The following is a 17,188-nucleotide window of genomic DNA, read 5'->3' as shown; positions in this document are numbered from 1 at the left end:
GAATAGCATAAACGCTGAAACCTGATTTATACTTAGTTGCGTGCTGGCATCGCACACTGAAAATGGCTGATCTGCAGATCAGCCATTTTTAGTGCAAGCTCTCAACGCAATGCATTTTGAGCTTGTAGATCGTCTATTTTTGGCACACGAGACCGTTGTGCAGCTAATTGGGCTTCTACTTGGACCACTCTCACTATGTATTGGTGGAGGGGTGCATGTTACACCATTATTCATGCTGGCTTTCAGTGGAAAACACAAACAACAGATTTCCATCTCAAACAGACGCAAACATTTCTAACTCATGACTTTAATGCAAATCCTTTATTTATACTGGTACATTTGTTATGACAGGAACAATAAATGTCTGCAGTAGTTGAACCTCAGTGCACATTTTAAACTGCTGCTTTTCAGAAGAAATATGTTTTCACCCAAGACGAATATTCAGAAGACTTCACACACTACAAAGACTAACAAGAGAATGTGAGTAGGCCTTCTAACCATCCAACTTTGCAATAAACATGCAAAAAAAAAAATCATTTTTCATGGAACAAAGACGTCTGTTTATTTACCTTTGTCAGAGGATGGAAGCTCAGAGATTATCCAGCAAACAGCACTGCACCCAGTGTTCCACACACTAAACTAAGCATCGCCAAGAAACCAGTCTGTTGTTTTCAATACTCAGGTGAGTGTCCATTGCACCAGCCACCAATACTGTACAATAATCATTGTCATAAATTAATATCATAAATATATGTGTAGTAGACCTGGAGTCCAGGATGAAACAATAAGACTGTAGCTCTAACTTCATAATGTTTCTTTCAAACTCGTGTTCATATTTTTGGAATATGATTTATTTATATATTTTGTAATAAATCAACTTTTTTTTCTTTCTAAAATGTTCAAAAACTAGGGCAAATAGCCAATCTACAGTAGTTTGGCTATTTTCGCTACCTGACACCATGGTAATTGGTATTATTAAGTATAAAATAGGGTTGCAGTGGTTATAGCTTTCAAATCCACATCAAATTATAATGAAACTATTGTCTCTTTTCTTGTCGTTCCTAGGCAATGGGAAACACATCCTCTGTGGACTTGGAGACGGTTCAGTATTATTATACAAGTCTTCCCTCACCGGCAAACCAGCTGTCTACACAGGTACGTGTGGTGTGTGCACGTGTGTCCCTGCATTCACACCTCTGGGTGAACAGAGCTTTTGTCTGCAGGGATTTTTGGTTGCTTCAGTTCCCTCCAAAACAATCTACATTAGAATGCTATTTGGCCTGACCTTTGGGCAAATATTTATTTAGTCAACATTTCGCATCGCTAAATTAGGATGTCTTTGCCCCATTTCCTTTACGCTATGGTTCCTGTGGGAGCCCAAAAGAGGGTCTGTGTCTGCATGTCTTGGGCTAATCTTGCAAACCACTGGACCAACCAGCGCTATAGGTTTCCTGTGCACGCTGCCAGTAGGCCAAGGAAGTAAAATATTTTACTAACTAACTTTTTAAAACTGGAAATCTTATACTGGAAATCAATGGATGTTGAGCTGAAACTTGAATCAAATATTATCAAGATGACTGACTGATAAGATATCATAGTACTTATGTGATAGATGACCATACATCTTTTTTATTATTTTAAAGATTTAACTTTAAGACAAAACATATAAAACAATTAAACAATTGCTTTAAGAACTCTTGTTTAAATATTGCACGAACATGTTTGCACTCTGTCCAACATTCTCTGTTGGGTGCATCTTGGCATAGCTGATGAACTGGCGCCGCAGTTTCCGTAACTCTGCCATGTTGACGCTCCTGGTGAGCTTAATATTTTCTGTAGCTCCTGGAACTAAAATGTCATCTCCAGGGAGACCCGTCTTCTGTGCATTGAGAATTGCCATCAAGGCGTCCCGTGTGATCTTGTCCAGTTCATGCAGGAGGTTTGTAGAAGACAACGGCTGACTCCGCGTGGACTGGTTTGGTGGTGGTGCTTTTCGCTTGAAAATGGCGTCGGAGATGGCTTCAAACGGAGGCACGTCCTCAGTGAAAAGGGGACTGTCCCATCGGTTTCTGGAGTCGGGAGCTTCGAATCTCAGCACCAACGCGTCTAAGATCTCCTGGGCGAGTCGATCTGCGGGGTCCCTGTTTGTGTTCCATGCTGAACTCACTTCGGCGGAGGTCAGGCAGTACACCAGGCAGTGAGGTGTCTGCGTGTGTTTGATGAGGCAGTAAAGCTCATATCGGTAGCCTTTGATGTAATTTAACGAGTCCAATATTACAACGTCATCCTTGTTGAGCCTCCTCTCCGCTTCAGCTCTTAAAAACGCTCTGACATTCTTTTCCTTTTGTGAATCTGCGTAAACGGTGTTCTTCTCGGCGCCCGCCGTCCTGTCGCCTACTACGCAAACCTTCTTGTCTGTATTCTGTTCAAAGTACTTTTTTAATTCTTCTGCCCTTCGTGTTTTACCACTACAGGGATAACCGCACATCACGATAAGCGGCATAGTTGCTTTTAGGTATTATTATTTGACTGATGACATAACTTCTTAAGTAGATGGAGAATTGCTTCACTAGCCCGTCATGTTGTTATTTAACCTGGGAGTAATCTCCCTGATGTCATGGATGACTAGGCTAGTACAGATGTCATAGACTGGCCACATGACGTGCAGGATCCATGTGGATATCGCACCTTTATATGCTGCCCCATCTTGTTATAAATGCCTTCCAATTTAAAATAGGAGAGTCATTTCACATATCACTGTCGGGCAGAAACCTTGTATCTTCATATTTCATCGGTTTATACTTTTCTGTAAATTAATCCTATTTTATACAATTGTTGTAGGACAATGGAGCACACAAGTGGAAAAACGCAGATCTACATTCTACAAGCCCACGGTGCTTTGTAGGCTTATCGGTCGGCTGTGCTATTACTGTACTGTTACTATGCTGTTACTGTAGTCTTACTATGCGTTACATAACCGCGATATTGCAGTTATTGTACCCAGCCCTAGTGTACTGTAGTTTATATGTTGTGTATGTGCAGTGAGACTCGTGGGAATCTGTCATGTGATTCAGGTAGGGAAACATTGAGTTGCTGTGTGAAAAGGGGGAGGGAGGTCTGGCAAGCGTGCTAGTGCGGAGGCTGTGTGTGTGTGTGTGTGTGTGTGTTAGTAAGGCCAGGCAGGGCCTCGAGCCAGACCATTTAGGGCCCAGGTAGGGCCGGGCCAGGCCTTAATTTTCAGGCCTGTTGAGAACTCTAGTTTTCGCCGGCTGCGCTAATGACTTTGGGGTGGGCCCGTCTAGAGTCAAAAGTGAGACATTGAAGAGGAAGGACGGGTGGGGAAGGATCAACATATGGAATGTCAGCACAGGTCAGCTCCATAGAGATTTAAGGGTTTGTTGAGAATGAGATCAGATCAACATGGTGTCCGTGAGGTCAGAGTTGCTGACCGGCTCCATATACGCAGATCTAGGTGATGATCCATTCTTCTCCATGAATGGCTATGCAGGGTTTTTTAGAGGTCAGTTGTGAAATTCATATATGGAGACGGCCATATATGGAGCGTGCCATGAGTGACTGACAGACTGACTGACATGAAATGCAGGTTTTCATAGTAAACTAAACGCGAACTAAAAGTGAACTTAAAGAGTACTACGTTACTGTAGCTCCATTGGTCCAATTTGGAACACAGTCGATTGATTGATCATTAAAATAAACATGCTCTAGTGAAAATGCAAGTGGCCCACCCACCACTTAACACGGCAGCCATCCGGTTGCCGAATGCTTCCAAGATTTTCGAGTACAGGATCCAGAAAAAGGTTGAGAACCACTGATTTAGGCCTATCTTTATTTTTGCTTGGGTTGTGTAACATTATATAACAGATCCTTGAACTGAGATGAAAGACTTCAGGACGGACCAGTCCAAATATTCGTTGAGTGGGCCATCACTGTCAGACCCCATAGATAAAGAGAGACCAGAAATGCATTCTTTGGTTACATACCAAAGCAAGCATGAGTTCGAGGAGGTGCTCGCCTGCTCGGTACATGCCGTCTTCTCAGAAAGTCAGAGACTGGCGGCGGGGAAAATGAGAGATGAAATGAAAGGGCACAGATGCACGCACGCACAGCAGCGTCGGAAAAGCCAGACTTAAGCCAGTTGGTTTTCAATCTGGGGCCCAGGGGGACAATTGGAAAATAGAGGTAACTGAAAAGAGACACACATTTATTTTTAACTTTTTTTAAAACATTCCTTGGAAAAGTGACAAGCTTCACATGTCATACTGTATGTCATCCTCAGAATCTGTTTGATAAAAAAATATATCAAATTACTGTCAAGGCTGAAAAAAACATATTTCTCTATTATTTCAACAAAGTATTATTTAAAACTATTGAAGTATTGTTAAATCCTCCTCTATCCACATGTCTGGAAGCCTCCCCGGAGGTATGCGAAAGTTTCCTCTGCTTTTGTATAGATAAAATAGCCACTATTAGTATTAGAGTCCTCTTTCCACCCCCTGTTCTTGACCTATGTTACTCATGTACCTGTGTGACATTGTTGCAAAGATGTAACCCTCATCCTGCCCGTTAGATGCCATCCCCACCCGTCTTGCGACAGGCGATGTACCAGCACATTTTAAAGTATCAGTTGTGGAACCCCTAATACACCTCTGTATTATCCAACTATCGACAAATTTCCAAGCTTCTGAAAAAACTGCACTTTTACATTTAGTCTTTTTGAGTGGTGCAACCACTCCAAAGAACAGCAATGTCCGTGTTCACCTATGTGTCCGCCTATGTGTTGGTCCGCCTATGTGACGTTAATGAGCACCAGTATGACTATTAGTACCAGTAGGGGCGCTGTTGTGCCAGAAACGGAGAGAGAGATAGTGCTGCACGTGCTGCACTGTTGCCTGCTAATATGAGAGAGAGAGAGAGAGCGAGAGAGAGAGAGAGAGAGAGAGACATCTTCTTCCGCCCCCCTATCAGCTGGAGTCCCCCAAGGTAAAATTGTTGGCCCCATCCTGTTTTCACTTCTCCCGCTAGGACTCATTTAAAAAAAACCTGACATCTCCTGCAGTACCATCTATACGCAGATGACTCCCAAATATACATGCCCCTAAATAGAAACAGCAACAGCCCCCAGTCGCCTCTCTTTGATTGTTTAAATGATATTAAACCCTGGATGCCATTAGTGCCATTAGTAATGCTCACCCCTAATGCTCACCCCTTAGACCTGGGCCCTTAGACTTCAACCCTTTGTGGTTCCCATGGTCTCCAATTTTGGAGTTAAAATGGATAATGCTTTTAAACTTGATACAGAAATAGTGGTTAGATCTAATTTGAATCATTTGAGCCTTTTATCACAAATTAAATCAGTTTTATCTTTTAAGGACCAAGAGCGAGTGATACACACTTTTATTACAACTCTCCTCGATTATTGTAATGCCCTCTACGCCGGCGTCACCCAAGCCTCCCTCTCCCGCCTTCAACTTGTTCAGAATTCTGCCGCACGACTTTTAACAGGAACCCGGAAATATGAACACTGTAAACTAGAAAAGTGTGACTCCTCTTGGGCACAGGTCTCCACCAGACTGGGTTGCCTACCCAGGGCCTGCAAATGACTGATACATATTGAGCTCCCGTTTTAGCTGCAATCTTTAAATGGATCAGTGTCAGTTTGTTTCCGATCTCCTAAAACCATATGTTCCATCTAGATCACTGAGGTCAGCTAATCAAATGCTCCTTGTCATCCGCAAGGTGTGAGAGAAGAGGCCACCGAGCCTTTTCAGTCATTGCTCCTAAACTGTGGAACCAGCTACCTAGCCGTGTCAGGCTGGCTCCAACACTACCTGTTGTTTTTAAAACGCATCTTAAAACACATTTTTATTCCTTGGCTTTTAAACCGTGATTAATGTTGTATTCCTGACTATTTGATTGTATTGTATTATGTTTTTATTACTTTATGTTATTATGTTTTATTACTGCTTTGCCTAATTGTACAGCACTTTGGTCAACTTTGTTGTTTTAAATGTGCTCTATAAATAAAGTTGGATTGGATTTCAATTCATACAATTATTTTCCAGTTTTAACCACTTATTCTTAGCTCAATATTTTCTGTAGCTCCTGGAACTAAAATGTCATCTCCAGGGAGACCCGTCTTCTGTGCATTGAGAATTGCCATCAAGGCGTCCCATGTGATCTTGTCTTCTACAAACCTCCTGCATGAACTGGACAACGGCTGACTCCGCGTGGACTGGTTTGGTGGTGGTGCTTTTCGCTTGAAAATGGCGTCGGAGATGGCTTCAAACGGAAGCACGTCCTCCGTTAGGACAGTGAAAAGGGGACTGTCCCATCGGTTTCTGGAGTCGGGAGCTTCGAATCTCAGCACCAACGCCTCTAAGATCTCCTGGGCGAGTCGATCAGCGGGGTCCCTGTTTGTGTTCCATGCTGAACTCACTTCGGCGGAGGTCAGGCAGTACACCAGGCAGTGAGGTGTCTGCGTGTGTTTGATGAGGCAGTAAAGCTCATATCGGTAGCCTTTGATGTAATTTAACAAGTCCAATATTACAACGTCATCCTTGTTGAGCCTCCTCTCCGCTTCAGCTCTTAAAAACGCTCTGACATTCTTTTCCTTTTGTGAATCTTTGGTCAACTTTGTTGTTTTAAATGTGCTCTATAAATAAAGTTGGATTGGATTTCAATTCATACAATTATTGTGCCAGTTTTAACCACTTATTCTTTAGTGAAACTGACCTGAGTTGGCTCTGTACTTCCTTCTAGCTCTTTGCCAGAAATAGCCGACCTACAAGCAAACGAGTCGCAACGTTATGTATTGTGAGCTTGTAGATCGACTATTTCTGCCTAATGTTCCCCCAGAATCGGGGACTGTAGGGTTCAAGTGGTTAACCACTTTCCACCTGGCATCCCTATTTTGGGCTTGTTAAGAATTTAGAAATAATGATAATGATCCCAAAATGTGTGCTTGTACACTACCTATTTTTGCAAGACATTGCATAATGGGGGGGGGGGGGGCTGCAGCCATAAGCTATATGGCTATGTGGGGGTCCTTGGTATGGAAAAGTTTGTGAACCCCTGAGCTACACCAAGGCATGGAGAAAATCTTTGTTGATTTTCATCCAGCCTTACTGTGACAGGTGTTGGTGCACACCAGTGTGTCACAACTCACAAGACATACATGTGTCTGTGTGCACCTCCACAAGAGGGCAGCAGATATAACGGGACAGCAGTGGAAGGTGACCAGGAGGTCACAATGAAACTCTCTCTGCTCCTCAGTCTGCTTGGCTGTATGAACAATACCATGATTGAATACTGCGGTCACACACCCACTGTACTGTAGTTCCAGCAGGGTAATCGTCAACCGTTTGTGCGTGTGTGTGTGTGTGTGTGTGTGTGTGTGTGTGTGTGTGTGTGTGTGTTTGTGTGTGTGTTTGCAGGCCATGGCAAGGCAGTGAGCAGTGTGGGCTGGAGCCACAGCAGACAGTGGTGGCTCAGTGCATCAGAGGACCAACCACTACAAATCTGGCCCTGTGACAATGCAGAACCCGTCATTTCTATGGTAAATGTCCTGTTCAGTGTTCAATTTGGGGGGGGGGGGCTGGCTAGTATGTCAAATGTACAAATACACCCCCTGGCCATGATGCTAGTATGTCGCATGGACTTACTCCCAGTCCAATACTTGGTGCTGAGTGCCAACTGCCGTGCCGCTGGGATGGATTGGGCTCCATTTTTATAGTCCTAGGTGCCTTCACGGCCAGCGATTGAACCACGACACGACCTCGCGCGCGCGCGGGGGGGGGGGGGGGGGGGGTTCCTCTACATCAGTGATTCCCAACCTGTGTTCTGCGGCACTTTAGTGTGCCGTTTGATATGTCCAGGTGTGCCGTCTGATTTGACAGGAAGTAACACTAACCCCCCCCCCCCTCCCGATTTTTAGGCTATGAAAAGTGTGCCCTGGGACAAAAAAGTTTGGGAAACACTTCTCTACGCCTAGGATTCCCAACCTGTGTTCTGCGGCACTTTAGTGTGCCGTTTGATATGTCCAGGTGTGCCGTCTGATTTGACAGGAAGTAACACTAACCCTCCCCCCGATTTTTAGGCTATGAAAAGTGTGCCCTGGGACAAAAAAGTTTGGGAAACACTGAGAGGGTTCTCTCTCCTGATGTGTATACTGTACCAACCTAAACATGTATTTTCTGTTTGCTAAAGGGCTTATGTGTTGTGAAAATAAAATAGTATGGGGCTCATGCAAGTGGTTTCCATTCTAGCGTCTTCAACACGGAACTCGTGTGATTAATGACAGAGGTGTCTATGATGTTGACACAGCAAAATAAGTGTTTTCACAAAGTTCATGTGCGAGGCTCTCTGTGACCTCCACGTGTCCAGATCACTGAGCATGTACTCACTTCCTCGGTGGACCTCACACTTTCCCCAGAAAGCATTAGCGGGACAGTTGGATGTATGGCCAAGTCAAAGCATAGGTCTGTCCTCAAAGCCGGGTTCTCCCCCTAGCTCAGCGTTTTCGTCTCGAGACCCTGTAGAGAAATTTGGTGTTTTCCCCGGTACCCAAACTTACAAAAAAATACATTATGAATTATCCACTAAAGCCCTTTATTTTTGTAAGAATAAAAAATGCTGTTCGTTTTAGATTTTAGGTGAATGTTTCAGAAAATATCTGGAGAAATGAAGAAATAAATAAATTGTAGGAAAGGTAAACAAAAAAACAGGGCATTTACTTGCATGGCCACCCCATACAAAATGGTCACTGCCACCTAGCTGCCGACGCTGACCTTTGGTGCTCCTCTCCTCTCACTTCAGACGGGGCCCAGGCTGTTAGAAGCTTGGCTCAAGTTGCAGCTTTTTGGGGGGTGATTTTCATCTTATGAAACACCTTTGGCAAACAAACAGAAGTCATTTTAGGGAGGAGAGCAGCTCTGTCAGGGCAAAGCCAAACGTACACATGGCTTTTCTCATTCGTAAGATGAAGACAGTCTCTAGAAGGAAAGCGTTTGGTTGAATACACAGTAGGCTACTTCATTTCATTTCCTTTTTGTCAGCTAAAAAGTATCACGGTAGTTGAAGCGTCGTCCTGCCATAAATCTGGATTGGGTAAGTGCCTGATGAATCATACACTAATAGCCCCTCAGGTGGTTTGTGTTTTGGCCCTGAGAGAGGCCTTCGCCGTGTCCCATGGGAGTTGAAGAGTACCATATTACCACTCCGCACGCACGCACATATGTGTTACTGTACTTGTGAGGACATCAACATTTTATGAATTATTTTTGTCATTTGACCATGGGAGTTGAAGAGTACCATATTACCACTCCGCACGCACGCACATATGTGTTACTGTTCTTGTGAGGACATCAACATTTTATGAATTATTTTTGTCATTTGACCATGGGAGTTGAAGAGTACCATATTACCACTCCGCACGCACGCACATACAGTATGTGTTACTGTACTTGTGAGGACATCAACATTTTATGAATTATTTTTGTCATTTGACCATGGGAGTTGAAGAGTACCATATTACCACTCCGCACGCACGCACATATGTGTTACTGTTCTTGTGAGGACATCAACATTTTATGAATTATTTTTGTCATTTTAAACCCAAACCCTACAGCCAAAAATAGCCAACCAACGCTGTGAGCTCGCAGAGGCTGATATTTTCAGTGCATTACAACTAATGTATATGTATGGATTTTTTTTACCCTAAAATGACCATTGAACTTAGTTTCACACCAAAAGTAAAAGTTAGTGTGTAGTGTGGAGACGATGTGTGTCAGAAATGGTGTAAAACCTCTGCTTTTTTAAATGGTATGAGGCACTGAAAATATATGGCATCCCTATTTTGGGCATGTCATACCAATAACACAAAAGCCAACGTAACCAATCATCAACGTGCATTTGTAGATCGGCTATTTAGTAAATGGGCTTAAGTGGTTCATGTTCAGCTTTGGGGTATATTTTCAGGCAGGATTAACAATAAGAAATCACAGCATTTTGTGGTCATGCCCCCATACTGTAACTCATGAACATGACCTAAATGTTAGTATCTTTATTTCGGGTTCAACTTCAGCTTTTTATTCTACAATACATAGAATTCAGCTCTGATTTCACTGGGCACTAACACACTTGAGACTGTGGTTAGCAAGCAAGGTTCTCAGCCTGAAATCATTTTCATGGGACAGAGTGTAAAGACTACGGTAGCATACATACATTTTATAGTTGCTCCCTTAGAGTTTAATAAAAAATCATTAATACAAGTTATTTATATTAACCACATGAACACTGGGATTCTTATTCTGGGGTGAAAATTGGCAATCTACAAGCTCACAAACTACAATATCTTTGGCGAAGAGATTTGGTGTCAAGGGAAATACAAGCAGAGCTAGTACAGAACCTTTTACCAGGATACATTGAATGGCTTGTATACTGGATAATTATTACATTTATATGTCCTTTATTTTCTTATTTAGAGTGCGGACAAGTTCTCCAAACCCATCAAGGCTGCTCAGTTGTATTACTTGGACAAGTTCCTGTTAATGGCGTCGGGGCCTTCTCTGTACCTTTACCTGTGTCACCTTGACCGGACACGAGATGACATCAAAAGGTAAGTAGAGTTAGTAATAGTCACATGACACATTCAGTATTTGCACTTGTGAATCTTCTACCGTATTGTTACAGTTCTGGTTTATAGATGTAGCCTAAAGAAGTGTGTGAAATTAGTTTTTGCGTATAAACTCTATAATTGTTGTTGTTTTCCAGAAGGGGTGTGTAATAAGAAAAGGGGGTGGTGGGGGGAGAGGGAGAACAGCAGAGTAAGAAACGAAACATTAAAGAGGCATGAAAAAGACAACAAAGTTATATATATATATATATATACACACAGACACACACACACACACACACACACACACACACACACACACAGCAGCAGCACAGATTCACTTGCCTACACGTCACATACATGGCTAGCTAAACTATAAATACAGTCTACCTTAATTGTTCCCCGTGTGAACATTTCTAAGGATAGACTGGGGTGCCATGCAGAGATAATGGATGGAATGGTTAGCAGACGGTATACGCTTTGTTTTCACAAATGTTGCCACAGCATACTATTACTACGCATATTCACCTGTTTCGGCAGAAAGGCACTGGGGCTTGTGTTTGCTTAATTTCCTTCAGCCAGTGTTGCCATGTCTGCTATTATAAGCAACCTTTTGCTTGTTTTTCTGTAAAGTTGCTTGTAAATAAATGATTGGCAGTTGCTGGTTTTTGTTGTTTTTGGGGCTTGTTTCTAAAGTGTACAGTAGTTGCTTATTTAGGCTTGCTTCCTAATGTTGTTTAAACCAGTGGTTCCACATTTCTTCACATCAAGGTATTGATATATTTAGTCTCGGTGTTAGTCATCATAGCTTAATTTTTGTTTTTGTCATGGTTTTAGTCCATGAAATTAAGACTGCTCATTGGGAGCATATACAGATCAAAGGAATTGATTTGTTGTGAGACTTTGTTTCAAGAATCAGACTTCGATTCGAAGAATCAGGCTGATTTGGTGGGGTCTCTGGGGAGCTGTTTTTGTTCTCTCTCTCTCCCCCACCACAAGCACAGTGTCTCTCTCCCCCACCACAAAGCACAGCGCCGACACTCAACACCACCCAGGCTGCCCGGCTGTGTACTGTAAGCTGTCAGGGCTTCACTGCAGGCCAGGGAAATGAAAGCAAAGGGCCAGATACTCTTTCAGCAAGAGCATGTTGCTTCTTCCTGTCCCAATCAGTGGAACAGCATTGTTATCACGCGACTCGTGTGAACACTTACAGAACTGTCACCAAGCCGTCTGTGTGACAGGAGGACAGACCTGGGCTTATCCAGGTTTCAGTTTGCTGGAGGGATGAGAGATTGTAATCAGATTGGTTTCAGATTGGAATCGGAGTCTGAACAGCATGCATAAAACCACATGTGAAATGATTTCTGAACATGAGATTTGAACCACTTTTCTAGGTGGTCTGAGCTACGATTTAAAGATTTCTAATATTGTTTCTCATGTCTACTGGAATTTTCATTAACCCAGAAATGGTGATTAGTATAAACATATAGAAATGTTATCTATGGATGAAATTCAGCAATAGCCACCCAAATATGCTGACCTCATCATATTTGTGATGACGGCTATGGCTGTTTTTAGCCCAAGGAGTGTTTGTGCAAAACTAATGCTTGGAATGGATTTAGAATGATAAACTCCCTAGTTTGACATGTCACATGCTACTTAAAGCATAATGAAATGTTGATGTTTTTGCCTTATACAGGTTGTTAATGGTATGGTCACATTAATTACTCAAATTGCTCAGTGTGCAACTTTTTGCAACCAAGTTTAATATCATCTTCTAAGCCTATAGATGACATTTGAATCAAAAGTTTATACTAACCAACATTTCTGGGTCTAACATGGGACTTATGGGAGCTTCCAGTAGACTATGACACGTTCGCTTTCCGAAAATAGACTATTTTCAGAAAGCAACAGTGTAGGTAAGTAAGACCCAAATCCGATTTCGTCACTTGCAATTTGCAGATAGCAGTGCCAGTGTGGACAGTCAGTCCAAAAGATCAGATTTGAGAAACTAGTCGGATTTGCTTGCAGTGTGAGCAACGCCTCACGCACGTCAGGATCACGAGTATTTGATGCCTTCTCAGGTGGTAGAATAGTTAAGCCAGTGTTGGAGTGCCTTGTTGGCTCAGCCAGTAAGAATGCTGACCACATAACCACAATGTGTCTGGCTCAATTCCTAGTCAAGGACCTGTGTTGCATGTCATGTGCTCCTCTCTGTTCATGCTTTGCGCTCTCTCTAGCTCTTTTTTTGTGTTGCTTTTTTCCAGCAGGATTCAAACCCAGGATCTTCTAGCTGTGAGGCGACAGCGATACTGCCTGTGCCACTGTGCCCTCTCTCTAGCCCAGTGGTTCCCAAACCTTTTCATGTCAAGCACCCCCAAATCGGCACTAATCGGCCCCCCATTTGAAAAGATATGCCAGGGACCCCCATAAGACAAGGTTTTTACGCCTCTAGCAGTGATTCTCAACCCGTTTAATTTCAAGGACCCCCAGTTTGACATCCATTAGTCTACGGACCCCCATTTAATGGCATTTATATCTCTGGGACCCCCAATTTATTTTCTAAATTTAACTATGATAACGGGTCAATTTGGTTCCATTTGTCCACTCTCAGAGTTACCGACCCATAAGGGTCCATTTGGTTCCAAACTATCATTTAGCTGGGGACCCCCAGGAACTCCCTCAAGGACCCCTGGGGACCCCTGGGAACCACTGCTCTAGTCTATTTAATAGATGATTAAAACATACTGTACACATCAAAAGACATTGCACAGCTGACATTGTGTAACCATCGGGACTTTGTAACCTCGGATGCTTAAAATGATGATAATTCTCTCTCCCAGATATCAGCAAAGGAGTGTCCTCAAGCTGGTAAAATGCCTTGAGACACCAGCAACAGAAATCACTGCCATGTCTGCAATCAACGATTTCTTCTCCTGTATCCTTTTTATACTTACTGTTGCTGTAATAAATGTGTTAATAATTAACACCAGGAATTAACCTTTATGTCTTACTGGGGATTTGAACTTTAGTGCCGGGACGAAAAACTATGCTAATTAGTCAGGTCGGGGCGAGCCTCGGGATCCATGATATATTCCATATGGGTTTTTTTAGGCCCATTGAGACCTCTAGTAGCTTCTGCTTGGCATTGTGTTTATGAGCTTCAGGCAGTATTACTTGAGTCCAGGTTCTAAATCTCTTACTGGAGGAGTAGGGAGACCACCTCCAACCGCTGCAGATACTAGTTCTATTGTATTGACATACTCTATCATACGGAATAGTTCAACTTTGTATTCCTTTTAATACGTTTAAAAGGTTTGCATCTTTAAAACACTGACGGCAACGTGTTTATTCGTTAAATCTGTGGCTTTAGTTTAAGTAGTCCTATTCATTCATGCACTGGAGGGCTCATCAACCACAGACCTCTGCATAAAAAGACCCCCACCCCAGCCCAGCCGCCACAGCTGACTTTACCGCTAAATGATCCAACTCTCTTTAATTCTTCAGGAATGTCTCCAGTGCAACTCCTTGTTAAAGGTTTACAATACATTTGCTTTCTAATAAATCCACTGAACGGTGGAGCCCATTTAGAGCTACCGTATACTGTACTGTATGTTTGTACGAATAGCTATTTACCGGTGTGCTGCTTGGCAGTGGAGTAGATTTGTCTCCTCTGTATTGTAAGACATTTTCAGGTAGGAACAAAATAGTGGAACATCCATAGACACAATTTACAAAATGGATATGTAAAACGTACTATATTCTTATTGGCTGGTATCTATACAGTAAAATCCTCAGTGTTCATTTAACTGTACAAAATTAACCAATGAGGAGAGTTAAATTATCACTACAGAAATAAAATATGGATCTTTTTTACTACCTAGGAATGGAGTTGCAATAGTGTGGAGATTTATCTATCTATAAATGCATCAAGTCTCTGTGCGTGTGTATGTACATACGTCTATAATGTAAAATGTGACACGCGTTCCACACTACCACAGGGAGTGCAGTGCCCGGCCCTGAGTCGCCTCTGCCCAGGCTCTGGACAGGGCCCAAATTAGGCAATTGATCACACCTGATCACCCCTAGATCTCCATATATGGAGCTGACCTGTTCTGACATCACAATGTGTTCTGACATCTGCATTTGACAAAGAACTCCATATATGGGCATAAAAGGGACACAGACGTAATAACTGGGTGGGGCATTCATTTCCAACTTGCATCGTTCCAAGTAGGCCTGCAGTGCCCAACGAGCACCACTCTAGTCAATATAATTGATCTACATTTGTACTATTTTTAGGTACAGTAGGCCTGTATTGGATTGACCATCGTCCTTAGCACCTCCTAAGACATTGTACTGGCTTGCGGTTCTGATCGCTCCATTCAGGTGTTTGACATGAACAAGGGCGCTGTTGCATCAGAAGTGTCCGATGCCCACAGCAGAGCCATCCACTGCATTACACAAAACAAGGTAAGCCAATATGAACCATAATATGGATATTAACGGGTATGCAGATTAGATGTTTATGTAAATTAATAATAAAGAAAATAATACACCCACAGATGGATTGAAAAGTTGCTTCTTTTTTTTTTACCTCAGTAAACTGACGTCCACCATTATCCATGTGCGCTTCCATGGGGGAAGCCCATAGCACCCCAATAAATCCTCAACCAAAAGAATGGACCTTGCATACAGTTGTTTAGTCTAGTCTACTCATTTCATTAAGTTCACTCTCTCATGTCACCCTGCTGCATTATTGCTTGCTTGTTTGCTGGTGTGAAATTGCTATAGCATGACTGTAAAAGCTCCCCAATTATACATCACGTTCCGTGCTCAGTCAATCAAATCATCACAAATGTCATTCTGGCCAATTTATTGGGGGAAGAAAAACGCAAAAAGCCGCCCAAAGACGAGTTTTTAAGGGATTAAAAAAAATCAGTGCACCTCCATTTAATAGTCAAGGTCCCTTTCAGCACCCTCAGTAAAAATGGTCTGGAGCCGCCACTGTGTGCTTCCGTTTGTTCGGTTTGAAAAGGACTTTTTTTGCACAGAGATTTCTTGGAGGCAGCTACCACATACAGTGTTGCAAACTGCATGGTTTCTGCCTTATATCAAATCGGGGAAATAACAACCCTTATGTAACAACCCTTTACCCTACATACAATGTGACTGATAAAGAAAATAACTAACAAAAAATGGGAATGTCAAAGCATCCTTTTAAATCTAGTCTCAGTCCTTTATAATGTCACTGCAACATCAGCCTGGTTGCGGTCATTTTATTTTTATTTAGTTTATTTTAGAAACGACATTGCATAAAGGAGCTGTAGCCTGTGTTCCATTGCTTCCCATGCATAGTTCACACTAAAGTCATCAAGATGGAAATTACAATAATTCCCTGAGTGACTTTTTTTAAAGTCTTTAAAGACTGTTAGAGTTGGGAAGAGTATAGAGATTATTACACTATAGAGCTTGATTTATACTTGCCATTATGTCAGTGTCGCTTGCCAAAATGTTACAAGCTCAAATGCATTGCACTGCAACGCGTTATGAGCTTGTAGACGGCCTATTTTCACAGCAGGCAACAGTATGTACGACAGGGTATGCATTATGGTGGCAGCATCGGAATGAAGGTTTGAATTCCGTATGGCTAGTAGCTAGTTTCCAGTGATTAAACCTTTTTCGGTATCATTCCACTTTATTGGAAGCAAGAATCTCTTGCCCAAGTAGTAAATTATAGTAGTTGATATGAATTAAAATGTAATTATTTTTGGACAGCAGCAATGGGGGCGCCCACCCATACTGTATGAGTGGTTAGTGAGGATGCGTGGGGAGCCAGCAGGAGCCCTTGGTTGTTCCAGGTACGATTCCAGTATGGGGTCATATTCATGCCAATATTTTCTTTTCCAGGCCAGGCCAGCAATGTGTTGATGTGTGTCCCTGAGCAAGACCTGGTTGCTCACTGATTATAGGAAGGGTAAATGCAGAGGAAAAACGTCACGTGTGTTCAAGTGTGCATAAAACACCCCAAGGAGTGGGGCAGTGGGGACCAATATTATTTGTGATGTAATATTATTTGTGATGTAATCCTATTTGCGCGTAGGCCTACGCCTCTTATTAACCACGTATACCCTATTCCCCAGTGAATGAGTCCTCCTTTTTCCCTCAATTATATCTTTGACAAAATTGCAGATCACAAATTGTGACATGCTGTGAGCTCGTCGATCAGCTCTTTTCACCATAATTTTGCAGGAGAATCGGGACGCTATAGCTTTCGCGTGGTTCAAATAAAAAGGTTGCCCTTCATAACATGAAGGATAAGCTTGGGGTTGGCATCGCATTCTTCTCTGTGACACCCATATATCCAGCTTCCTTTTGGAGTGTCTGATTTATTTTGGCAGATGCCGTTACTGTTACATAAGAAGCATATCTCTTATAATGGGGGGATAAAAGTGTCCGGTTGTGGCGTGCCGTGAACGAACAAGGAGACGTTCGGCGAAAAGGGGGAAAAATCCTTTATGTGATTTTTTTTCCATGAGAGACGGACGGGTCGAG

At 42.6% G+C, this 17,188-nt stretch overlaps 3 protein-coding genes across 3 annotated transcripts in view; 1 reads left to right on the top strand and 2 right to left on the bottom strand.

Moving 5' to 3' along the window:
• wdr27 (WD repeat domain 27) overlaps positions 1-17,188 on the top strand; it is a gene marked incomplete at both ends in the record, with an annotated part of 86,438 nt that overhangs the window by 23,630 nt on the left and 45,620 nt on the right. The window contains 7 exons of the mRNA XM_083775032.1: positions 412-480; positions 579-682; positions 1,066-1,155; positions 7,455-7,576; positions 10,503-10,636; positions 13,477-13,571; positions 14,985-15,106. Coding sequence (XP_083631158.1) covers positions 412-480; positions 579-682; positions 1,066-1,155; positions 7,455-7,576; positions 10,503-10,636; positions 13,477-13,571; positions 14,985-15,106 — 736 coding nt within the window. The remainder of the gene's footprint in view (positions 1-411; positions 481-578; positions 683-1,065; positions 1,156-7,454; positions 7,577-10,502; positions 10,637-13,476; positions 13,572-14,984; positions 15,107-17,188) is intronic.
• Positions 1,688-2,503, bottom strand: LOC310865195 (protein KTI12 homolog; the record flags this gene model as incomplete). Its single annotated transcript, XM_083774219.1, has 1 exon — positions 1,688-2,503. One exon carries the CDS (start codon positions 2,501-2,503, stop codon positions 1,688-1,690), a length of 816 nt encoding a protein of 271 aa, XP_083630345.1.
• LOC310865193 (protein KTI12 homolog) lies at positions 6,086-7,320 on the bottom strand (the record flags this gene model as incomplete). Its single annotated transcript, XM_083774217.1, has 2 exons — positions 6,086-6,673; positions 7,270-7,320. The coding sequence occupies 2 exons, from the start codon at positions 7,318-7,320 to the stop codon at positions 6,086-6,088; spliced, it is 639 nt and encodes a 212-aa protein (XP_083630343.1).

Source organism: Protomyctophum parallelum (genome assembly GCF_964188405.1).
Source record: "Protomyctophum parallelum genome assembly, chromosome: 10".
In the NCBI taxonomy this organism is placed as follows: domain Eukaryota; kingdom Metazoa; phylum Chordata; class Actinopteri; order Myctophiformes; family Myctophidae; genus Protomyctophum; species Protomyctophum parallelum.
The sequence above is the reverse complement of the archived record's forward strand: the minus strand, read 5'-3'. Positions and strand labels throughout refer to the sequence as shown.